At 44.2% G+C, this 26003-nt stretch overlaps 1 protein-coding gene across 5 annotated transcripts in view; it reads right to left on the reverse strand.

Moving 5' to 3' along the window:
- Positions 1 to 26003, reverse strand: part of AOAH (acyloxyacyl hydrolase) — a 170637-nt gene that overhangs the window by 12541 nt on the left and 132093 nt on the right. For 4 of the 5 annotated variants that reach the window (XM_019925453.3, XM_019925442.3, XM_019925444.3 and 1 more), the window contains 6 exons: positions 24394 to 24430; positions 23628 to 23702; positions 13874 to 14046; positions 7396 to 7454; positions 7254 to 7313; positions 5619 to 5715 (listed from right to left, as the gene is read on the reverse strand). In XM_019925453.3, the coding sequence (XP_019781012.2) occupies positions 5619 to 5715; positions 7254 to 7313; positions 7396 to 7454; positions 13874 to 14046; positions 23628 to 23702; positions 24394 to 24430 (501 nt within the window). Of the gene's footprint in view, positions 1 to 5618; positions 5716 to 7253; positions 7314 to 7395; positions 7455 to 13873; positions 14047 to 17649; positions 18157 to 23627; positions 23703 to 24393; positions 24431 to 26003 lie in introns of those variants that run through there. The other variant, XM_033863158.2, reaches the window with a different exon arrangement.

A 26003-nucleotide genomic window follows, 5' to 3' on the forward strand; every position in this document is an offset into this window, starting at 1 on the left:
GGTTTTACTGGAGGTTGCTAGAAGCAGCAGCTAATGGAAAGTGGCCTTTGCATTTCTTGTGAATCTCCAATCAAGGATATTGTCCACCGTGTCCTCCACTTGTGGTCACAAGGGAGAGATTGCTTCATGCTGGTAAACCGTGTATCTCTCTGAAGGAATGGTATGTATCTGCTCTTCTGATAGGAAGCTCAGAATTACAATGCTACTGAAACCACACTGACCCTTATGAAGCCTTATTCCTTCTGCTGAACCAGCTTGCAGACCTCACAGTTTCCTGCCATTGGCCCTAGGTACCCCGTGAAAGACAGAGCCTTGGGGAAGCTTGCCTGGCTCTAGCTTCAGTTTACCTGGCTGTCCTGTTTTTTAGGCATGACCTCGGAACCGGATTTTCTGCTTCAGGTTCAATTGTGGGTGCTTCCCCTTCCCCTCTGGGTCTGACACTTTGAAGCACCTGTGGGTCCCTCCTGTCTTTCCGGGTGTACCATGCTGCCCCAGCCCAGCCCTGCTCATCCTGGCTCACCTGTCATGCGTTCCCCATGCTTGGTTCAGACTCTTCTTTCTCCCCCTTGGTCGGGAGACAATGGGTCACTTTCCTACTTGTTTTTTGGGTCCTGCTGTTCTACTTTCTAACTTTATGCTGATTCTCTCTCTGAGCCATTTCCAATCTGAACATCCAACCAATTACCCTTAATGGAGCACCAGGCATTGGAAGGGTTTCTTCAAATACAAAGTCAATGTCACCCCCACTGAGCCCCCTCAGCGCTTTTTGTTCTTTTGTACTATTTGTCTCATCTCTACTTTGCAGCCCCACAGGATGTCTAATACAGAAATCAACACTGATGCAGAAAGGTCCAGCCCAGGCAAGATGTCAGCCTCCTAAGCTCCTCTGTGACTTCAGAGGTGACCTCGCTTCCTTCACGTAAATCCTCAATGAACTTTTCAATTCTTTCTCCTGCTTCTCCCTTATTTTCAGTTTGGTTTCACCTTATGCTATACAAATGTTAAAAGGAGGAAGAAAAGAAAGAATGAAAGAAAATCTCAATCAGATGTTAAGTAATTCCCAGGCCTGTTGGACAATGGGAACCAAGCCCAGTCAAGACCTGAGAAAGGGTTGTATTAAAGAGATAGACAGCAAGCCGTGGGCCTGACCTGGACCACTCACACATCCTCTGACCCAGCGGGGGTAGGAAGTTCCTCATAACACTTTTAGACTCTTCACATTTGCCAAGAAGGTTGAGTAACGAATTGAATCTAAACTTGTGCCTTCCCTGGCCAAGAGAATGTTCAGAAAGGAATTACAGTGATCCGGAGATCTGGAAAATCGACAGTGGAAAGCAAATTTGAGCTTATAAATGAAACACGGTTTAAGCCAAGCTCGTGTTCCTGGAGAGGAATGTTTGTTAAGAGCTCCATATTAAAAACACCAGACTTTCTCATACCCGTGTTTCCTCTAGTGTGATTCAATGCTAGTCTTAACGAGACTTAAAGTTAGTCTAGGCTGTTTCCATTTTGATTTGAATTTTATGTGCATTACTAACTACCAAACTAAAAATTATGGCCCTTAGAGAAAGGGAGAGGTGGTGATAGATATTATACTTCATGGAACAGATGGACATAACTTAGTCATCAGAATTAGTGACTATTTTTCAAAGTGAGAAGGAATGGTGATTCCTTCTACTCCCCTTGGAGGTTTGATCCCATAACGTAGGATATTTTCTCATATGATTATTGTGTCTCTGAGGCTTACCAGTCACTGAATATCTGTAGACATAAGAATTATAACACTTACAGGAAGAGTCAGTAACTCACAGGCAAGAGTTTAAGGTCTTACCTGTATTATGACGAGTGCTAGACAGAGTGACCCTTTTTAGTTTGATTATCTCAGGGTGAAATTTTGCTTCCTTAGAATAAATGCAATACCAGACAGTGTTCTCTACTTCTTCCCTGATTTAGACTGGGTGGTCCAAGCAGGCTATTATGGTAGATTGGTCAGTTCCCTTCCTGCCTGGGGCCATAATTAAAAATAGGCAAATAAATTGCCCTTTGTTCTTTGGAACACTTGAATTAAAGCTTTTGAAAGATGGTGAGTGATCTCTTTGGATTTGGTACTAATGTATTTCCTTTATTTGTAAAGTCAAAGAAGCTCTGCTAATGACTGGTTTTTCAGAGATGCAATAGAAATCACAGGCGTTTCATAGAACATTTGGTAGCTCGTTGATGATTAGCAGATATTTAAAAAGAGAAATCTGAATTCTGGTCAGCACTATGAAGTCACTGGTCATTTTGACAAATGTACACTTGAGGGGAGGGGAGCTAAGAACCAAAACTCTAACTGAGTTGTCTTAGAAGCTGAGGGGAGCTGGTGGTATATGTAAAGTGTCAGTGAAAAAATGGCCTTGTCAGCCAAGTGGCATGCTGCTTCCTCTGTATGGGAGGTGTGGTGGAGATGAAGAAAAAGGATATCACCTGCTCAAGCTGGCATTTCCTGAAGGGAGAAAAAATTGCTGCCTCTGTTTAGCTCATAACCAGTTGGAGGATGAGTCAGCAAGAGAAAAAAGTCTCTGAGGTGAGCAGTCATCTCTTGGTGCTGGACTGAGGCTGTCAGAGTAGAGAACAGATAGGTCTCGCGTCTACTCTCAAGGGACAGGGACCCTCAACTGTCATTTGCTCTGTCACAGGGTATAAAATTGCAAATCTCATATGAAAAGTGATATTTGTGATGCAATAGCTCAAATACAGTATAGAAATGAGAGCAGAGATTTTCATGTGACTAGTGAGACTGCAGATTTAATCAGTGACTCTATAGGGTTTTTAATTTCTGATAAAAGGAAACTGTGATAAGGAGATGCATTTCTAGCATAGCTTCCTGTGAGGAACTCAAAGTGATGCACAGGCTCAGTTGGTGATGGGGAGGGTTAGACACTGAAAAAGAATAAACATTTATTATCCATCTGTCATAAGCCCTGGAAGAATGTAGCAGGTGCTTTACATACAGTGATGGTGGTGGTGATGGGAGGGTGTCAGCTAACAGGTATCGGAGTCCTTACTACATGACAAGCACTGTCTCTACCCTTCCATAGAGCCCACGGTTTAGTTACTGCTACCGGGCACAAAAGGAAACTAATCTTGAACGGTTATTTCATTTGCTCGAGGTTACACAGCTCTTCTATGTCTGAGTTGAGATAGGAATACAGGTCTATCTGGTTGTAAATTCTGGGCTCTTTGTATAATAACATTTTCACCTACATGAGTTAGGGCAGATTTCCAGGGTGATGAGCTGCCCAGGTGGGGGAGCTTATCCACAGAGATGGATCTGGGAGTGGATGCACCCTCTGCCTACTCTGGAAAATGCTAAAATCTCAAGGTAGGCATGCCCTTTGCAGTAGTCTACCATTGGGCGTAAGTTAAGACCTTACCACAGTTCTTGAAAACTAGATAAAAACGCCAGCTCTCTCAGAAGCACACGTGATAGCACGTAGCCATTAAATGCATAATGCTGTATCGGATGTTTCTGGAGGCAGATCCCAGAGTACCATTTCCTCTGCCTCCACTCTCCCTCCCACTGTATCTTCTCTAGTGGAGACTAACTTCATATGGAGAAGGCGAAGAAGGCCCTGGACCAAAACTGGACCTTCGTTTTTAAGAAACGTCAGGGAATTACAAAGTGTCAGCAAATTCCTTGAACTGCTGATGAGAAGTACCAAACAAGGAGCGATACCTAGGAGGTTTCTCAGTAAGGCGACCGACTGTCATGCTGATGTAGAGTGTTCAGGTTAACTGAACTTCTTGCTTTTTTATTGCATTTATTGTTGCTCTGAGGATAAGAACGTGCTGAGGAACCTCTGTTTCCAAGCATGTGGAATGCTGGCCAGTATGGGGGTCCAGGAGAAAGCTCTTTTCCCTGTATCTTTCATGAAGAGAGGACTGTTCTGTTTTGTTAACAACTATATTCCCAGCACCTACGCAGCACACAGGAGGGCTTAGTAAAAATCTGATGACTAAATGGCTAAGTTCTTAATCTTGGAGCGTTACAGGAGCCCCATTTATTAAATTTTAATGTGTGTTTTAATTTTAATAGATCATCTCTGGATTATGTACAGATGCAGACTCTGATTAGGTATGTCCTAATTAGGAGTGGGGCCTGGGGCTCTGCATTTCTAACCAGTCCCCAGGTGTATAGATGTTGCTCATTTTGAGCTATGTATTGAGTGGCAAGGGTGTGAGGGAACGGTGCTCTTTCCTGGGTGCTGGCTATGTACCAGGCATGGCATTTGGGAGGATTACACATTATTTTACATAATCATCACAAAGACTTCTTATGTAGATATAGTGTCTCCATTTCCAGGTCTGGAAAGGAGGGTTTAGAAATGTTCAAGGAATCGCCAACAGTCCCAGAGATAATAAATGACAGAGCTAGAGATTACTGTGGAAAATGAAAAAGTCTCTAGTGAATACTAGGCAATATTATATTTTTAAAAACTTTATCTATATTCAGGGTGGGTGATGATCAAAGATCACTTGGTGGTGCATTTGTTTACACCAGGAATTCATTAATGAGGCTTTAACTCTGCATTTTAATGACAGGTTATTTATCAAAATGTCTCTCCCCATGAGAGAAATATATATCACCGAGGCAGGAAATCTAGTTAACGGAGATCAGTCTTGTTGAAAAGATGTTCAGAATTGAAGTACTAGAGTCTACAATGCAAAACGTGTCAGCTAATGTAATATTTGATAATTCATGACGGCCATCTGTCTCATCCCAGATGCTTGGGCTGGGGGAGTTGGTGGTGGGGAGACAGAGATGATAAACTCCGTATGAGAAATCGTCCACTCTTTGCATACACTGCAAAGCTTTTCATTAGCATCATCTCAGCTGGCAGACGATCAACAGAGACTTTTCTCTTGCATAACAGTTGCTTAGCAATGAAAAGGGGACTGGAAGGATTAAAGTCAATAGATAATAATTTTTCAGAGTCAAGATGTAAAGGATAAATCTAGTAATCATGCCTGTTTTCTTGTGGCCACTCATCAGTGACCCCAATGTTTGGATAGAATGCTAGAAAAGCAGCAGTAATGTTCTTTCCAGAAAGCTGGGATATCGTGTGTCCACTTTGCCATAGGCATCTGAAGTCCTCCCTTTGAGACTCATTAGTTTCATCATGTGTGAGGTCTGGGAATCTGCCTTGTTTTGAGTCCTTGGGTAATCCAGTGGCCCCAAGGAGAGGCACTGCCTTACCCCTCATTCCTGTCACACTCATCTTTAGCCCAGCCGTAAGAGGGGCATTGCTAAACTGTCAAGAATAAGTTAGATGATTCCACTGACCTGTTGGCTCCCAGCCCAAAGCTGTTTCCAGCTGGTCACTGGCTCTATTGCTTCAGGGATTCTAAAATAATGGTGAAGTAAGGAGGTGATGCTAAGCTTCCACCTTTCCAGAAAGAGTCTCACACTTTATCTTTTTTCAATACTCAGAGCTATTAATGCGTCAGAATGGGGAGAAGCGACCCTGCCCAATATACTGCCTGTTGGCTTGTAAACAAACGCCTTGCCCAGGTAGGCTCTAAATGGTAGCCGCTGCTTCTGTTTTGTGTCAATACCTAAACCAAGCAAAACTTACTTTCTTGGAAGTCAAAATCCATGTAGAAAAGATTGAAGTTCGTAAATTTCTGGCTGGTTGCAATTTTTTTCAGCATATTGGAGAGTTGTTCTGCTCTCTGAATACAAAGGAAACAAGGAGAATTTCATGAAACCTAGACTTGGGCTTTAGGGAGACAATTCAGGCAGAACAAAGAAATCAATAGTCCCCACCCCACCCCGACTGCAAGTCACCAGCAGAGAGCAGCTCTGCATATTAAATTCCATCCATGCACAAATGACCAACGAGCATACAAAACTGTTAAAATTCATTAGGAACAAAATCAGTGCAAATTAAAGTATTAAGATACCACTTTCTCCCCATGGGTTTGGCAAAGAAAAGATGAACAATCATGATAATAAAGAGTATTGCCATGGGATATGTGATTGAGAATGTCAATCTGTTTAACCTTTCTAGAGAGCAATTTGGTGATAGGGATCAAATCGTTAAACATGACGTACTCTTTGACCCAATAATTTCCTAGGAATTTGTCTTAAGGAAATAGACATGGTACACAAAGACATACATCTTCATATATACAAAGGTTCATCACAACGCTATCTATCATAGTGGAAAATTAGAAACAATCCATATGTCCAACACCAAGGGATGAAATAAATCATGGCATATTCATATGCTCTATTTTCTAAAATGATTACAAAATTCTAATGTGGAGGGCTTCCCTGGTGGCGCAGTGGTTGAGAGTCCGCCTGTCGATGCAGGGGACACGGGTTTGTGCCCCGGTCTGGGAAGATCCCACATGCTGCGGAGCGGCTGGGCCCGTGAGCCATGGCCACTGAGCCTGCGCGTCCGGAGCCTGTGCTCCGCAACGGGAGAGGCCACAACAGTGAGAGGCCCGCGTACCGCAAAAAAAAAAAAAAAAAAAAAAAAAAAAAAAAAAAAAAATTATGATGTGGAGGAATGATTATAAACATCAGAAGGCACAAAACAATATGTGTGTTCTGATACTATGTAGGCAAAAACCCCAAAATAACTATCTATGAAAATAATATTGGAAAGACATACATATATATTAATTTTGGGTGGTGGGATTTTGAGTGATTTTTGTTATTTTTTTTGGATTTTTTACATTTTCTAAGGTTTTTAAAAATTGAAATATATTTCCCTTGTAAAAAATGTTTACTAAATTCCTTACAAAGAAATTATTTACCATCTGTGAAAGAAATGTGGAAAACTTTCTCAGAGAAGAAAGGAAGGCTCTGGGGCAGTTGGTCCTCCCCTACCTTGGGAGAATTCCAGCACTGCGTACCCCTAACCTTCATCACTTCTCTGACTCTACAAATATGCCTAGGACCAGCTTTCAAAGGCATGTGTGTGTTTGTGCGTGTACACGCATGTGTGTGTACAAGAGAGACAGGCACACATAGAGACAGTGATTGAGAAACCCAGCAAGAACTACAGACTCAGCGAGGCAGAAGGAGGGAGACAGGGCACCCCGCATTCTCCTGACTCCTCAAGCATCCAGGAGTTTGTTTCTTTTATTCACCAGTTTGGAGGCCATCACCCTGCCAAAATCCCAGCCCCAGTGAAAACCCTGCAGCAAACACAGGGAGAGAATGATCAAAGACAGTATCAAAGGGCATGCGACAGCCCTACCTCTGAAGTGAGAGTCCGGAGCGTTTTATTGGAAGACATCCAGCCGTGGCAGGGGCTGACCTGAGAGCAGGAAAACACTGATTACAGAAGAACAGTGCTGGTTGTGGGAACATAGCTTTGGAACAAGTCAGCGTGAGCTCACCTGGAGACAGCTCAGGAAGGAGTAGAGATGCGCGTAGGTCACGTCCTTGTTCAGCTGGCCTGGAAAACAGAGAGGTCCGGCATGTTGCATTCACTCAGATAGAGCGGCCGCCTAGGGACCCTGGTGGGTGAGCCTGCCTCTCTTGCAGAAGGCTGGCGCCTCCAGGGACCTGCCCTGCCTATGCATTTAGCGTTGCTCTTGAAGATGCCTGTGCTTTCCTTCTTTCTGAGCCCCCTAGAAATTCAGACCTGGGGCTGGGGAGCGGCCCCAAGGAGTTTACTCCTCTCTCGAGCTCTTCACACGGGCTAGGGCAGGGTGTGAGGGGCCTGACCTTATCTGGACCCCAAGTAGAGGGATGCAGGGCACCGTATGGACCAGAACACCACTAACAAAGGACTGGCAGAGCAGTGGCTTTCTCCTGGCAATGGTATGAAACGTCAAGTCCCTGTGGGGTCCAGGGAGCATGGAAGGTGGGAGTTGACCAAATCCTCCTCCTTTTGTGTTTATGAAACACTCAGGTCTGACCCGATCATCCCAGGCTGAGGGCCTGGCGGGACTCTGGAGGGTCTGAAGGTCTGACCACGCACTGTCCTGCAGTTTGGTGAACTGGTTTTCCACAAGTGCTTGTGTGGCTATCGGACTGGGGAGGCTGGCACGTTCGTTCTATCCCTTCATGGCCCAGCGGTTATCTTATTTGAGCCGTCATTAGTAGATAGGCTCTATTTTTTGGTGCAGGTTAAAGAAGTACACACGCATGAAGTGGTAAACGCCAAATGTGAGTTCATGCAGAGTCTTTCCAAATATCAGCTGTGGACCCAGAATCTGGGGGCGTTATTTATTCTCTCTTCTCGCCTCCCACCACCGCCCCTTCTACCGCACTGTGCGCCCCACCCCCGAACCCAGGCAATTCAAGTCTCATACTGTGGCTGAGACCCAAAATCCAGGTTCTCCCAAATCTCGGGGGTGAATGGCCGATGTCTTATCCATTAACACTTCCCTCATGCTTGAAAAAATAAAGGAAAATAATAGGGCCTATCTCGGAGCGAAGAGAAAGACTGAAGGTGATAGAACACAGTCTTATTTTTCACTTATACCTCAGATCAGTTAGACTGAAAGATAGATTCAATTTTCTTGTCATAGAGGAAAAATATATTCTCTCTCTGTGTGGGTGAGTGAATCCCAGGACTGGAAAACCACAGGCTCATTATCGCCATTAAAGTCACAGTGACATGCTGGGTCTTCTCTGTGCTCCAGAGGTGGCTGCATTTTCACATTTTAGATGAATCCCAAGCCACTGGCTTCTGTCTTCACTTTCATTTTATGGGCTCCACGTGGAGCTCTGAGCTCCATGATCCATCTTTCTCCAAGATCCTGCTTTCCATCACAGAGGCTGCTTTCCCTCTATTTTTTTTGGTGTGTGCTTTTGTAATTTACCTCCTTTCTGTATGCGTCCCTGCCTGTCTCAGTCCAGCCCAGCTGCAGTGACTGACACCTTCAACCTGCGTTCCCCACCCTCAATCCTCCACTTGCCCAGAGGACTTGACCCTCACCCCCTGCTGAGCGGCAGCCTTCCCTCTGCCATCTTGTTTCTTTGTTGGGACGGGGGGGCCTTGTAATAAACCTTAGGGAGCTTGGCTGGGGCCCTGACGCCCTGCTTGGCCCTGACTCTCACCTGGTGGCCTCTCTCTTTTCCCTGCCCAGTGGATGAAGTGTCTTCAACCTGCTGGAGGTGGTACCTCATGCCTGACCGTAAATACCACTCCTGCACCCTCTCCCTCCCCACCTGCAAGACTGGACTGCTCTGATATCCAGGGGGACTGGAGTTTATCCTGCCCCTGGATACTGGAAGCTCATCTGCTGGCTCCCCTTTGGGGGCTGAGCTGAGCCGTAGCCTCGTTGCATCCCAGCTTACTCCCCTCTTCCTACTGTCTTACTGCTGAGGTCCCGGAACACGTTAGGATGAGACCACAAGGCATATCCTCCTTCTGGACCAATCCCTGTTCCCTCCCCTTCATGTCCTTGCTATTCTGGCACTGGCTCTAATTGGACCAGGTTGATGGAGGGGAAATTCTTAGGTGAGTAGGTGGGTCTGTGGACAGGATAAGCACACATTAGCTGTAGTTAGAAGAAAACTGGGAAAGGTATAATGGGTTGGTTTCCCTTCTCTCTGGTATTCCTGCCTATTAAAGGTCAGCGTGTCCCTGGGGCTGGTCATGTGGAAGGTTGGCTGGGAGTGCCTGTGATGGGTTTATGACGAAGAGGGAGAACGGTTCTTATGCTTTTCTCCACTGATTGGAACTGTCAGTTATTCGCTCTTTCTTTTTATGTATGACTTTTTATCCTGTTACTTTAATGGTATTCTTCCATATCGAGAAGCCCTGGTATAAAGACTCATCCTACCTACATGTTGTACCTACGTGCAAAGAGGTGGTGTCTGTGAATCCCTGGTTAGAAAGTGAGTCTGGTGAAGACAGGTGGTCATGACTGCCCAGGACAGGGGCAGAGGGCTGTCCCACAGTGGCCAGGAACCATCAGTGTGTGTGTGTGTAAGGGATGGGAGCCTGTGGGTTGGCCCAGTTGATACCATATGCTCCCTCTGAAGATCAAAGGGATCTACCCCAGCTCCTATAGTAGCAGCTCGAGTCTCAGTCATGTGTATGTTCTTTAGGGCAGAGTCTTTGGCATTTATTAAACGCTGGGACCACAGTTGAAATTTTAGCTACCGTACGAGCTTAGTGCTAACAGAGATCAGCCACACCTTCATGAAATACCATCTGAGTGTGTTAAACCTTGGTAAAACCACGTTAATTTAGACAGGAAGGAAGCCAGTAATAAAACTGAAGGTATGCTACAAGGTATTTTAAAATACATTAGGTTTCAAGTTTAAGAGTAATTGGGACAAAACGGAGTTTTTGCGGCTATTTTGTGGCAGAGGCCCTTCAAAGAAGGCTGACTCGTAGACTTATTTGCAGCCAGCGCTCCCAGACTTCCTGATCATAGTCTGACCCTTTGGATAGCTCCCTGAATGCATATGGCTTAGAGAGGTGTCGTTGGCCCTCGTTAATTTCACTGTCAGGATCTATATACTATTTGTCCTTTCCTTAGAGGACAAGGACTTCATCTTTGCATCATTTTTACCCTCAAAGCACATAATCGTTATCTCAGACATATTAATGGAAAGATTGCCTTCCTTATAGACTGCGCCTGAGAGGACTCATCCCTGATCAAACATAAACTTACTTGAAAGATCTATGAATGTATAATCCTAATGTGTGAGACTTACTTTCTGGTAATTCCTCAAAAAGACAAGACATTCTCACCAGGAATTTTAACTGCTGGTAGAGCCTGTGGGGCTGTCACAGCCCTTGGCGGTCAGGCAGTGACTGGGTCGTGACTCACAGACAAGGCTAAGAGGAATGATGTTAGCCCCTTCCTCCCCAGCAGGAGTCAGCAAGACACCCATTCTTGTTCTGGGCCTCCACTACCTGCACACCTGATGCTGTGGCATTTAACCTTCTCTTTCCTGAATAGTCAGGCTGAATTCCCACCTGTTTACTGAGGCAGCAGAGAATGTCATCACTGACGCAGGGCTTCTCCCCTGACCCCTTTTGCTCCCGGCCTCTTTCTTAATCCTTAAGGGGTGGCTAAAGTCAAGTCTACAGATTATCATCATCATGTTTCTTTGCTCAAAGGCAGAATAAATGGAAACCCCCTTTTATTTGCTTGCCCCACCCTTAGCACAGTGCCCCAGGAACCAGACTCAGGTGTGTGGCTGTTGATTAAGATGAGATCCACCTTAACCTGGGCAAAGCGACCAAGCCCTGAGGCTGAGCTAGCATTAACCTGCTTCACGGCCGGTTCCTGTCTGTGGGAACGAAGATTCAAAGACTGGATGTGGAGCAGGGCAGAACGGAGGCAATGAGAGGGCAGCAGCCCCCTGTTCAAGCTTCTCACCTTATGTGAGTTAGGAGCCTGCCAGGGGACGAATGAGGACGCTGGGTAAATCCCACCTACTTCCCCAGTCTGTTTAGGAAGGACCCTGATGCTTCGTTGAGGAATTTATGATTTATTTCTCATGGCAACCAGGCAGCAGGGATAATTTAGGATGTGAATAATAACTGAAAAACATTCAACAAATTTTAGGTGGTTATAACTTTCTCCCTCATTGGACTCCCCCTACCCCCAAACTAGAGTTGTTTATATAGAACACACTTGTTCCACCTATTGCTCTCGTGCTGTGAAGTGCTAGTCTAGATCAGCGGCTGGAGGGAGGCCATCTGAGGATAACGCAAAGCCTAGAGCAGGGTTTCTCAACCTTGGTGCTGTCGACATTCTCAGTCGTAGGGGGCTGTCCTGTGCATTGTAGGATGTTTAGGAACATTCCTGGATTCTACCCCTTGGATGCTAGTAGCACTCCATCTCCAGGGGTGATATGATAATGGGTGGGTGGGTTGCCCCTTGATGAGAACCACCGGCCAAAAGAATCCACCAAGTGATTGATGAGTCCCCTGATCGATCACCCTTTTCCTTCCCTTGCTCTCTTCCAAATTACGTGGAGTCATTTTTACATACTATGGTTGAGTCAAGGGAACGGCCTGGCATATCTGAGAAAATTTATGGAGGCAGTCTAACTGCAGTTCATGGGAAGGGAATGGGGTTTAAAGTCAGAAAACCCAAAGTCAAGTCCCTATTGGTGTGACAGTAAATTGGGAGCACATCTCCCCTACTCCCAACTCCCCTTCCCCAAGCATTTCTTAGCATGGGAGAAATCTAGGAGTCTGAGAACATCTGTTGGGGGAACTGAACTTTTCATCCCCAAATGGCTCAAAGAGACATGATCAGCCCAAGTGGTTGTCCGTCACATGTCCAAAGCAGCCCAGAATGGAGTCAAGTTCACTGTGTGATCATGTTATCATTTCTAAAGGGCGTGGTCAAAGCCATGTGAATAGGAGGAACATGCTTTCCTCATGAGAGGCTGGACAGTGTTTCCTTGGAATAATAACATTTGTGGCACATTTCATAATTGAAGAGGAAAATGACTTCAGTCGCATCGGTGGGGAGCCTGGAATGTGGACATGTTCCATTGTTGCCCAGTGAAGGGACCGCAGTGAAGGGGTCAGAGCCCTTTGAGAGCTGGTTAAAGGGTCCCTGCTCTTATGTGGGGCGGTGCAGAACTTCCTGCGGGAGCTGGTAGGGAGGTTGGCTTAAACAGGAACTACAGGAGGAGGACAAGAGGGGATTGAAAAGACACAAGGATGTTATGTATGCAAGGGAAAGCTCTCCACCTCTACCCACTAAGGAGGGCGCAAAGGAAGGAGTTTCAGGTCTTCCCCCTCTGAACTGCTCACCTGACTCATAAGGAACTGCTTGGACCTCCAGGACACTGTAGCACCTGGGCACTGTCGCTTGGGTTGGTCTAAGGAGGTGGCTATGGCAATACCAGGGAAAGGGCAGCCCCTTTCCATGAGAGACTGGCACAGGTGCTGTCGATATGGGGCTGAGGGGGTGGTCCCCAGGCCCCTCCTTGTAGATGCCTGTCAGAGAGGCCTGAGGCCAGCACTGCCCATCCTCCCTCCCTGCTTAATTTTCTGTAGTAACACTTATCATCCTCTGACTTTTGGAGTCTTTCTCCCACTGTAACATAAGCTTATGTTGGCAGAGATTTTTGACTATTATGTTCACTGATGGTTACACAGTGCCTAGAACAGCGCCTGGCATATAATAAGTATTTTTGGAAGGACATTCTTCCCTGAAACACAGAAAGAGAGCCCTGCTACACCCAGCTTGCATATACAATAAGCTGTGCAACATTTGGCAAGCTACACAACTTCTCTGAGCCTTAGTTTTTTCATCTATCAAATGGAATTAATAGAAACATTTATCTCACAGAATTGTTTTAAGGATCAGCATGGCAGCCCTTCCCAAGGTGAATTACTACTACTTTCACAATGTTTGTGAAGCATCTGGCATGCTAGAGATTCTATTAGAAATTTCTTGGAACTTTAAAGCATTTCAGAGCCAAGGACTCCAAGAGAGTGCAGAAGCAGGGAGCAAGCCCTCTGGAGGACCCAGTTCTACAGAGCTGTAACTGGCTACCAGGGTGCACAGACGTCATTAGAATCCTGGCCACTAGGGGGCACTCACCACTGAGGTTTGGAGAAATCCTTTCCTTTGTCTCCTTCCTATCTCTTGTTTGGGCTTCACTGGCTCCTTCTAGATTTCACCTTCAGTGAAGGAGTTTTAAACTCTTACCTTTCAGTTTGTCCTAATTCTTTGCCAAATACATCTGCCCTTTCTGACTTTGGATCTGGTTCTGGCCACCTTTGGATACTGACCTTTTAGATCCTGTACCTGGGTGCTCTTCCCTTCATCGTTCTGGTGGCATTTTAGGTATATTCCTATATGGTTTGAACTACATATATTTGAACTACGAATACATTGACATTGTTAAGGAGTAAAAACATCTTCAAACTGATACCGAGAGGATGATATCTGCTGTGCAAATTATCCCAGAGAAAGGTTCCATCTGGTAAGCCGTATAAAATAACATTGCTGCCATTTGGCAGGTGAGAATCTAGATACTGCAGAGTCTGCATGACCTTTGAGTACAATTTTTCAGGAGTGGTCATTCCTGGGACGGGATCACTCTTCCTGTTCACAAAAGAAACAGAAAATATCTTAGTATATTATAGGATAAATGCACACAAATATAAGATCCACCCCCAAAACACACACACACACACACACACACACACACACACACACACACACACAGTAGTTATTGGTGTTATTTAAAAAATATTTCTGGTTTCTGGACTCCCTTGTTGTTAGGTGGGCCAGGTCTGGCCTATGAGTTGTGAGCAGAAGTGACATGTGTCATGTTTGGTTGTATGAGAGCCTCCAGGATGCCATTTCTCTTTGCCATGAGTCTGAGCAATGTTCTAGAAAGCAGCTGCTTCACCAGTCTGAGTCCTGGAACAGACTCCATGGTGATCCCTGATGGACAATGTAGTGCGAGTGAATAAATATTTATTGCTTTATGCTACTAAGATTTTAGGGGCTGTTTGTTCCTGCAGCATAACTTCACTTATCTTGACTCTTACACACAGTTAGTAGAATCAAAGGGGTCTGGTATTGCTTATTATTTGTTTGACACTTTGAGCTCTGCAACTTGGTCTTTAAAACTTTTCACATATATAACAGTCAGGGAGATGAAACTTCACTGAGAAATGAAGTGACATTATGTGTCCACATTACATCTTTCCGTTCTACAATGAATTTGAACTTTCATGAATTTCCTGATAGACTGCTATTCCAGGCTATACCCCTGCAACAATATCTGTCAACAGATAATTCCAATTTGCATCATTGCCTTTCTCTATATAGAAGTGCGTGTGCTCTATAGAGGATATATGAAATTTTTAATTATATTTTTATCTTCTTGTTCCACAAAATTAGTGAAAACAGAAAAAGGAAGTGCTGAAAGTAGTTATAAGAGCACAGTCCTAAAATCAAAGAATTTAAGACAAAGATGTAAATCATAAGTGAAAGTAGCAAATCTTTAGCTTCAATTAGACAGTTACTGAATTTAAGCTGGTTGTCTTATTTTCATTTGGTTTGGAAAAGAACAAAAGTGAGGACTGTACAAAATACTAGAAATACATCATTGAAAGTTCCATTTAAACCTCCCTTCCTTCCTTCCTTCCTTTCTTCCTTCCTTCCTTCCATCCTTTCTTCCTTTCTTCCTTCCTCCTTTCCTTTCCCCTTCCTTCCTTCCTTCCTTCCTTCCTTCCTTCCTTCCTCCTTTCTTTCTTGTTATCTTTAAAAGGCAAGGTATATACCTGGAGACTGTCATACAGAGTGAAGTAAGCCAGAAAGAGAAAAACAAATATCGTATATTAACACGTATATGTGGAATCTAGAAAAATGGGATAGATGAACCAGTTTGCAAGGCAGAAATAGAGACACAGATGTAGAGAACAAACGTATGGACACCAAGAGGGGAAAGCGGGGGTGGTGATGGTGGTGGTGGGATGAATTGGGAGATTGGGGTTGACATATATACACTAATATGTATAAAATAGATAACTAATAAGAACCTGCTGTATAAAAAATAAATAAATAAAATAAAATTCAAAAAACAAAAAAACATGGCTTCCCTGGTGGCACAGTAGTTGAGAGTCCGCCTGCCGATGCAGAGGACACGGGTTCGTGCCCCGGTCCGGGAAGATCCCACATGCCGTGGAGCAGCTGGGCCCGTGAGCCATGGCCGCTGAGCCTGCGCATCCGGAGCCTGTGCTCCGCAACGGGAGAGGCCACAACAGTGAGAGGCCCGCGTACCGAAAAACAAAACAAAACAAAACAAACAAACAAAAAATGATTTAAGGGAATAAAGAAAACTAAGGAGTGGTTAATTAATTTACATAATAGCATTTCAGAGGGCAATGATAAAGACTATCACACTGAAGTCCAGAACCTAAGTGACTGACAAGTTTAACATAATACTAACATACTTTCTATTGAACTGTTTAATACAACCTTTCCTCCTTCCCTGCCATTAAAACACACTTTGATGACTCTTATCTACTACAGAATGAAATTCAAACTCTGTGGCTTAGCACTGAGACCCTCTACTGTCTGCTCTTCCCTATGTCTCATTTCTTTTGCTTCTCCCAGGACAGGATGAACTGTTAATGCCAGTGTTTGTAGATGACCACACCTCATGTTACCCATTTTCTTTATTTTTGAAACTGCTACCTGGCCAAATGCTCAGTACTGTGAACTATACTCGTAGTTGTAGTAGGTAAACTACACTCCATGTAGGCAGGGGTTTGTTTTGCTCATTGCTGTATTTCTAGTGCTTGGAGCAGAACACTGCATGTAGTAACTGTGTGTTGAATAAATGATTAAAGGATTGAATCAATAAACTTACGTTTATTGGGGAAAAAAGGCAAGGTATAATAGGGATTCTAGAATATTTTTTGGCTTTAATATGTAAGTCTATTATTGTTCATTTTTTGCACCGTTGACTTTTGTACAAGCCTTCAGGAACATATCAAATTTGAATTAAGATACTAACCTGCATTAACCTGGGAGTTGAAAACAGAATTCTCTTTAGGCTTTAAACTGCCTGTTGTTAACCTAAATGGAATCATGCTATAAGTTATTTTCTATTTTAAGTCCTTAAAATTCCAGATTTACCTAATGATCCTGGAGTGGATTGAATAGCCTCCCTCAGAATGTGACCTTATTTGGAAACAGGGTCTCTGCAGATGTAATCAGTTAAGATGCGGTCATATTGGATTAGGTTGGGCCTTAAATACAATGACTAGTGTCCTTTTAAGAAGAGGAGAGACCCACACACATAGGGAGGAAGGCCATGTGAAGCTGGAAGTGGAAATTGCAGTTATGCTGCCACAAGCAAGGAATGCCGAGGATTGCAGGGAGCCAGGAGAAGGATGAAAAGACAGGAAAGATTTCCCCGAGACACTTCAGAGGGAGATGGCCCTGCTGACCCCTTGATTTTGGACTTCTAGCCTCCAACACTGTGAAAGAATAAATTTTTGTTTTTTGAACTCACCCAGTTTGTGATATTTTGTCACTGCAGCCCTAGGGAGTTTGATACAGCTTCCAAACCAGAAAAAGTAAGTTCATTACTCACGAGCTGGACCCGAGAAACAAGAGACATGGGAAGAGGAGACAGAAAGAAGCCCCTAGGGGTGTCCACTCTTGTCACTTTTAAGGGAGCTGTTCCTAAATGGAAATTGGTGTTTTCATTTTGGAAGGAATTTTTCAGAATGTGTCAAAACTTGAAGTTGGTTTAACTTTTGACCTTGACATTTCTCTTTTGGGAAGTGGTCCTATCATAACATTTCCACAAATGTGCAAAAATGTACATACAAGTATGACAACAGTTCTTGGAATAGAATAAAATTGGGAAAAGCTAAAAGGCCTGGCTATATAAATTATAGTAGATCCATGCAGTAAACCTCTATACAGCCATTAAAAAGAACGAAGTTACTAGATATAGGTGATGGTTGCACGACATTTTGAATGTACTCAATGCTACTGAATCGTTCACTTTAAAATGCTTAATTTTACATTATGTGAATTTCACCTCAATAAAACACAATTTTTTTAAAAGAATAATCTGTATGTCTTAGCATGGAAAAGACTGCTAAAAAGTATTGTTGAGCGAAGAGAACAAATAACAGAGCAGTGAGCATAATATTATTTTATTTCAATGAATATTAATCAGTCTGTACATTAGAACTTACATAGAAAAAATCTGGCTGCAAATACAGGAAACATCTCTAGTGGTTAGCTCTAAGCAGTGGTGGTGGGGCGGTAGGGAGTGATTCTGGAGAAACTTTCACTTCCTAGGCCTGTATTATTTGAACTTCTCACAACACATGTTATTTTGTAATCAGAGAAACAGTCAAAATGAAAGGGGTTCTCATATCATTTTTATTCTTTCTAAAATGAGGAAGAAAGCTAAATATTAATGGGAGGGGCAGAAAACATTGTAATTTTATGTCATTTCCCCTCCACCTATGTCACTTAGTGAAATAAAATGACTTTTCACGTTGTTGCTGTCCAGAGGGTGACAGGCTGACCATGGGTGTGAAGGTCACACAGGCCAGGTTGTGAGGGGCAATATGTCGCTGCACAGAGGAAAAGGTGGAGCAAATCTGACGTTCGGGGCGTTCGGTGTGGTTGGTGTATGTGCTTCTGCACTGGGTCATGAGCTCCTTGGACTTTCTGAGAGAGAGAAAGAGAGATCGGAGGAAAGAGAAAGAGCTGTCCCATTGTACAAAACCCCAGCATGTAGAATAAAATGCTATATTCATGTTTTTCATTACTTTGGGGAAAATTATACGACTTTATGAATAAGAAGCTCTCCAGCCTGCATAAAAAGCACTCAGAAGGATTTGAGAATAGGTTGCCTACCTACTAGGAGCCAAAGGTTGGTTAAGGATTTGGCTTGATTTGCAGATGCACAGAAGCCCTAGAAGGACCCCACTTTGTGAAGGGGATTCAGGCTGCCTCGTGCGTTTGTTCAGACCAGGAGAACGGGGTTCAGAGTAACCAGGTTTTGTCTTCACTGTGTGTTTGGAGTGTGACAGCAGGGGTGAAACAAAGCAAGTTGGGTGTCTATATCCTGTCTTCTGTCATTGGTAAAGCTAGAATGCACGGCTATTAACTTTCGCCTTGGCATCTCAGGGTTTTGTTTTTTGTTTTTCTTCTGCTGATACAATGCTTTGGCACAAAGCAATGATGCTGAGCTAAGACTCTCCAACCACCTAAAGGCAAGATGAGTTAAGATGGAGCAAACTCTCCCATACTCCCTATTTAATGATTATTTTTTAGTTAGAGACACAACCCTGATGATAAACAAAGAATCTCAGCTCATTTGCATTCATGAAAGGGCACCTCACAAATTAAGCAAGCATCACTAAAATGGCTAATTGCTAAGCGAAATCAGAATGTAAGCCTTGGTGTATATCCAGAGAAAAGCATATGGTCTGATAGGATACATGCAGCCCAGTGTTCATTGCAGCACCGTTTACAATAGCCAGGACATGGAAGCAACATAAATGTCCATCGACAGAGGGATGGCTAAAGAAGATGTGGTACATATATACAATGGAATATTACTCAGCCATCAAAAAGAATGAAATAATGCCATTGGTAGCAACATGGATGGACCTAGAGGTTGTCATACTGAGTAAAGTAAGTCAGACAGAGAAAGAGAAATATCCTATGAGATCGCTTATGTGTGGAATCTAAAAAGAAATGATAGGAATGAGCATATGTACAAAACAGAAACGGACACACAGGCTTAAAGAAAGAACTTATGGTTCCCGGGTGGAGGGAAGGGATAGTTAGGGAATTTGGGGTTGACATGTACGCACTGCTATATTTAAAAAGGATAACCAACAAGGACCTACTGTGTAGGTCCTGCTGGACCTACCCATAGCACAGGGAACTCTGCTCAATGTTATGCAGCAGCCTGGATGGGAGGGGAGTTTGGGGGAGAATGGATACACGTATATGTATGGCTGAGTCGCTTTGCTGTGCACCCGAAACTATCACAACATTGTTAATCAGCTATACTCCAATATAAAATAAAAAGTTAAAAAAAAAAAGAAGAATGGAAGCCTTGGTGTTTCTGCTGGAACATTCTCCAGTCATCTTTGCTCCATCACGTACAGCTAGATAATTTACATACGCGCATCGCCAGGTAAACCCTGTAGTGTGTATAGCAAAATTAACCAATTCTTAGTGCAGGCAAAGGCAAAAGGGTCTGAGTGACAGGTGGTGGGTCACCTCCTCTGGATGCCATAGATGGTCCCTCTGACCCTGTCCCTGAAAAATTCTCAACACCCTTTGACCTGTGTACTCTTTCTCCTCCGGTAATATTTGAGGGGACTTAGCACTAGTATTTTGGGACCAAAGAGTCCCAGTGGTTTGGGAAACACCTCCTAGGCCTGCCCTGCTGTCAAAGGCTGCATGGGCTGAGCTGAAAGTGTCTAAACCTCTTCACGCAGGTGCTCTGGAGCCCACGTCAGGTTCACTTTGCCATCCCGTGTTTGCCTGCCGCGGCAGTGCCCTGCACCCTTCCTCACACACCGGTGAGCTCACGCTGGTCAGTCCTGGAGAGGTGAGGGGTTGAGGGTGCAGGGCTTACAGGGGAGAACTATGAAAGCCAGGTTGAGAGACGTGACGCTCATTCCAGGAAAATAATGGGAGAGAAGATGGTGCCCAGTGCCACGCTCTCACACGTCAGGAACACGTGGTGGGCTTGGAACAGATAAAGAGCCTCGTGTTTCGGGTGGCTCAGAGTCTGTCCCTGTCCTAATGAATTGTGCCTGATCACGCAAGGTAAGCCTCATGACTTGGGTGCAGGGCCATTACCCTGGCGGGTGTTCCAGCCAGATTTCACTGATGGCTGACGGCAGGGGTGCCCCCCTCTCAAGGAGGAAGGTAAACAGCCTCTGCAGAAAACGTTGCCCAGAACCAGAGTGAAAGCCCAAAGCTGTGGTTGAGCGCTCAGATTTCACTCACAGCTCGCTTTCGTATTTTTGAAGCATCCAGGTAACAGAGGTAGCCCTTGGTTTCAGGCCCCCAGTTGTAATCACATTATTGACCTCCCATCCAACCTCCATGAGGAGGCATCTTGACATAGACTGGGAATGGGGTGGGGTCTCAATGGGCCCACATTACCCGATGCATAGAGATCCTGGGTCCCCTAAAAGAGGATATGGCCTGGAACATGCTGGCTGGTAGAGAAGCTCATTCTTCCCTTGGCTACCCACACCTTCACTGAGGAGGCTGGGAGAGAAGACTCCTCTGAGCAGCAGAGTTCTATCCATTCCCTTCTCTGCTGGTTTTCTACCCTTGACTGGATAGAATGGATTGTTTCCTGGCAGTTCAGCTCCTTGGAGTCTGTGATCTATCAGCATCTTGACTGCTTCCCCTTAATGCAGTGCTGACCAGCTGCCCTAGGTGACAACTGAAACATCGGCATTGCTGAAAAACACTTGGGAGCTGGCGACACAGACAACCTCCGTAGGGCGGCTCTGGCTCTCTCCATTAGGTGAAAAATGTTCAATTTATAATGTCTAGGTCCACTATAAAAAATGGAACCATGTCCATTTCTGTGGCTAGTGTTAGATGCTTCTGTTTTTTTTTTTTATATACATTTCCAGTAATTACAATGTTTCTTTCAGGGATGTTGTAATCGGATATTGGGGAAGGTTTGTCATCGCCCTTTATGACTTGAGGCCATTCCCATTTCTCATTGCTGCCCTTGCTACCCAAGCCTCCGCTGCTGTAGCTCACTCATACTTGCCCTATTTCCAGGAATTTTTCTCCTTCTGTATCACTCACACTCTATAGCTTTTGAAGGCAATGATAGGAAAGGCGCAAAGAAGTTGGGTTAGCTTAGGCCAAATGGAGTAGAGGTACAACAAGAAAGCTAGGTTTGTCTATTTCACCTTTCTTCTTGAATTCCTGATGCTAAAAGCTATCTTGCAATCATGACCTTCATTCATTTAACAAGTATTTATTATCTACGTTTGTTTAGAGAATTGAGAAAGAAGCACATAGCTGCATTATTTTACTAAAAGCGAGCATCGTTGTAACAAAAAAAGAGAAAAGTCAAGCAAATACCCTAAAAGTTTTTTCAGGATGGACTTATGCAATTCGTTGCTGGCTTGGGCTTTTATGAAATCACTTTGCTCATTTGGGGTAATCTCCTCCACCTCGACATTCTGGCAGATGGGGAGGTATACTTGCCATCTGTCTTTATTTTTCTAACCCCTCCACAGGACGTTGCAAAGTGGGCACTGCAGGGACATCCCACACTGCCAACTCCATCCTTTCACCCAAATGCTTGCTGCTTCTCTGCCCGGATCCCCAGAGGGCAGAGAGGCTGGCGTGGGTCTCTGACTGATGTCTGCCTGCCCTTCGGCTCCTTGGAAAACGAAGAGCAGGACTGGGCTGGAGGGGCCTCTGCGTGTACAACTTCTGCTGAAAAAGTGCAGTTTCAGGGATTTTGGGCTCTTGGACTAAAAGGCTCTTTCTGCAGGTGTTTTTTACGCAGTATAACCAGCTTGTTCTCTGTCCCCTCCAGCGGGACAGGATCCAGAGGTTGGAGGGGCACTGGCTGACCTGACCATAGGTTTGTTCTGTTTTGTGATGGGACTGGGGGTTGAAGCTCATTGCTTCTCCTTCCATAAGCTCCTTGAAGTTAGGGACGGTGGCCTCTTTGCCATCATATCCCAAAGCCAGGCACACAGCTTGGCATTTCATAGGTGGTCAATACGTACGTTTAAAAGTGAATTCATAAAAGAAAGCAAATAAGGCAAGTGTGAACTGTAGAAAGAGTACAGAATTTAGTCAGAGAACCCGGATGGGCTCTCAGCTTTACTGCTCAATAACAGCAGAAGCAAGTTCCTTACCTAACCTTGCTGAACCCCAATTTCCTCATTTGTAAAATGGGACAATCACATTTGCTTCTTAGGGTTGCTCTGGGGATGACCTGATATAGAGACAGGTGTGGCTCTTGGCTTATGGAAGGTTTTGGGGCTGTTTGCTATTTACTGCAGAGTTCCAGGTGGGTCATTACAGAGATACCTTGGGTCCTCAGCATGTAGTCTTGGCAGACTTGGGGTTCTGCGGACAGTGGTAAACCAGTCTAGGGGCTGCCAAAGCAGGGCATATCAGTATCTCTGGATGGCAGTGTGGTATCTCCTGCCCTGAACTCACTTCACCGTTTAGGCCTACACCTCCTTCACCGTAAGAGCTCTGGAGCTCTCCTGGAGGTATCCATGAGGGCAAACACACGTTCATAATACAGAACCATGTTTTTAGCACAGGCTCAGAAACTTGGTGAGTGAAGTACGAGAAAGCAAAAGGTGGGCAGTGAACAGGGTGGCCTGCTTCTAACACCTCTTGGGTTGGAGTCCAGCTCTGCCATCAGTCGATTAATTGGGCAAGTCGTGTCACCTCTCTTGGCTTTGCTTTTCTATTTTACTAACATGATGGGTGGGTGGCGACTGGGGAGTTGTTTTAGAGCTGATCTCACCTATCTTTTTTTTTTTTCTTTTTGGCCATGATCACAGGACAGATGGCATTCACATGTGCGGCGTATTCTCAGGGGTATGCACAGACTTCGAGAAGCCTTCCAAAATGTTGTGGGGGACTGAAGGCATTCAACATTTTGAAATCACTACTGATATTAGCAGTTTAGCAAAACTACTTTCTTACGATGGGCCATGGGCATAAATAGGATTGGCTGTGAATCACGTGCAGTTTCTCTGCAAAGTTCCAGGTCTATGCTGTCTCGACCACGTGGGTAAGTGAATCAGAATATGAGTGAGGAAGCTGTTCTTATGAGAGAGCTGTGATTTTGCCTTATTTTATTTAAAAAGCCGTGATTCTCAATCTTGGATTTTTGATTAGCACTAACATATTTCTTGCGGTATAACTCAGAGTTGATCATGACACACTCCTTTGTTATGAATCAGAGCAAAGAATTAATGGGTCAGATATTCTTAAAGTCTTTCTGCTTTGCAGCTTGGTTTCGTTGATTTCACATGTGTCTAGGACTTGCTAAGATAGGGAAATTCAGTTCCACAGCAGGCTACTGTAATGGAGTGGATCGAGTTGAGAGGACAGGGAAACTCGGAGTCAAAGAATTTTCCAAACCTTTCTCAGTAACTCACCCGTTGCAGACATCATTTCCAATCATGGCGTATATGACAATGGCTGGTTGGTCCAACAGCTGGTTCCTAGACAAACTGAGAAACCATAGATGGAATCTGAATGTCAAACACTTGGAAGCCTAGCTGTGAATCTTTGTATGACCATCTTCTTGGTAACATTTTGCTATTTTTCTTTCATTCCCATTTCCCTCTTCTTCTCTGTAAATGTTAACCCACTTATCCATTAGGAAAAGACCCCATAAATGCATAGAACTAAAAGAGCAGATTGAAGTCTCCCATAGGAGGACACACTACTATCTTTACAGCATGTTTCACAGAAGTTGTCATGAATAAACACAGGTGAGTTATCTGAGTTACTTGTGTCCAGACGTGTAGGACATTATTACAGCTGTGGACCTGTGGTCAACTTTGAAAAATCAAGGGTTTATCAAGGTTTCTATTCTGGACGCCCAAGGCCTTGCTTCTGAATTTTAAGTCCAATACAAGCACAAAATTGTTTTCTTGTTCAAGGATTAAGAAGCAATACTTTGGCCAGACCTAAGTTTTACCCACTTTGTATGCATTTTTATGGACACATGTAAATTAATCACTTCCTATGGTCACTGGCCCAAGAAGTGACAACTTCCCAGTGTATGGAAAGTGACTAACAAGGTATAGATGCTCAGTATAAGTGGTTACTGGGTAACAACAGAGAGTTTTTATTCATTTTTCAAAATAGAAACTTAACTTAAAAACAACTTCTTGTATCCCTCCCTCTTCCACTTACCTTTCTATAAATCTCTCCAGGCTTTGGGAAGATGCACCTTAAAATTAAGAAAATAATTAAAGTTAGTAACTTCAATTCAGCATAATCAGTATGAGAGTTTTTTTTTTTTTTTTCTTTTTCTTTTTTTTTGCAGTACGCGGGCCTCTCACTGTTGTGGCCTCTCCCGTTGCGGAGCACAGGCTCCGGACGCGCAGGCTCAGCGGCCATGGTTCACGGGCCCAGCCGCTCCGCGGCATGTGGGATCTTCCCGGACCGGGGCACGAACCCGTGTCTCCTGCATTGGCAGGCGGACTCTCAACCACTGCGCCACCAGGGAAGCCCCCAGTATGAGAGTTTGATTGATTGACTGAAATCATGGAAGAAGCATCACTGTACACTCAAAGTTCATCCAAACCATCATGCTGATGGGAATGACTTCATCCTGCAACTCTCCTTAATGGGTCTTCTGTTTGCTTGGCATTATAATTAACATAATCCTAAAATTTTTAGTTTCACAGGTTTCAAGATATTTCCTAAGCATGAATGGGTACACTTTCTAGTAGATGTGAGAAAAAGGTATAAATCTATCAGCAAAGACAGAAACTACCCAAAGATTAAGGAATGAGTTGAGGGATGAGAGGTACCATAAAAAGGATTATTTGAGAACCGCCCATCTCCCTAGAAATTCCCATTTTATTGCCTGCCAGGATTCCTGCTCACTCCTGAGGCTCCTCCTGACTGGCTGGCCTGTGCAAGGTTTAGATTGTAGACTTGAAATATTTCAGCTCCTGTAGTGACATGCATAACCATCCTTCCCCCACCCTTGTTACCACCTGTCATGCATCTCCTATATGAAAATTATATTTATTGAATACTCATTTTATTATAGACACTCTGTTAAGCACTTATATTATTAGTTCATTTAGACCTTAACAACCACTGTACGAGGTAGGCATAGTAGTATTCCCATTTTATAGATGAGGAAACTGAAGCTCACTTAAAGTGACTTGCCCACAGCCACACAACTAATCATTCAGAGAGCTGCAATTCAAACTCAGTCCTTTCTGTGAGGCTGAGCTCTGGTTCCTTGTGTGACAGTGCTTATCTAGACCGGGTGTCTAGAAAGGGTGAACCCACATAGGTTTAGTGTTTCTTTGTCCCTTGGAAGATAGTCTGCAGCAATTAGTGAGTAATCCTCAGATGGGTGGTACAATTCAAGGGGCAATGAAGATTTTCCTGTAACTTCCAGCTTTGGAAGCTTGTGGGGAAGGCCAGATTCCTGCAGATCCACATGGGAAAAAGGGCAGTGCACACCCATGAGGAGCGTACTGGCCCATGGCCCCTCAAAACCGTGTGACCATGCAGGGACTGCCTCCTTTTCCACGTACAGCTAGATGCAAGCTGTATGGGCAGCACTGATGTTCTCTTGGCTGATTCAGGAATGTTAGTACGATAGATGAATATCGCTTTATTTCCTCTCTTATTGTGGTAAAATATACAACACATAAACGTAACCATTTTAACCCATTTTGAGTGTGCGATTCAGTGGCGTTAAGTATCAATACATTCATATTGTTGTGCAAACATCACCACTACCCATCTCCAGAATTTTTCCGTCATCCCAAACTGAA

Source organism: Tursiops truncatus, chromosome 9, assembly GCF_011762595.2.
Source record: "Tursiops truncatus isolate mTurTru1 chromosome 9, mTurTru1.mat.Y, whole genome shotgun sequence".
Classification (NCBI taxonomy): domain Eukaryota; kingdom Metazoa; phylum Chordata; class Mammalia; order Artiodactyla; family Delphinidae; genus Tursiops; species Tursiops truncatus.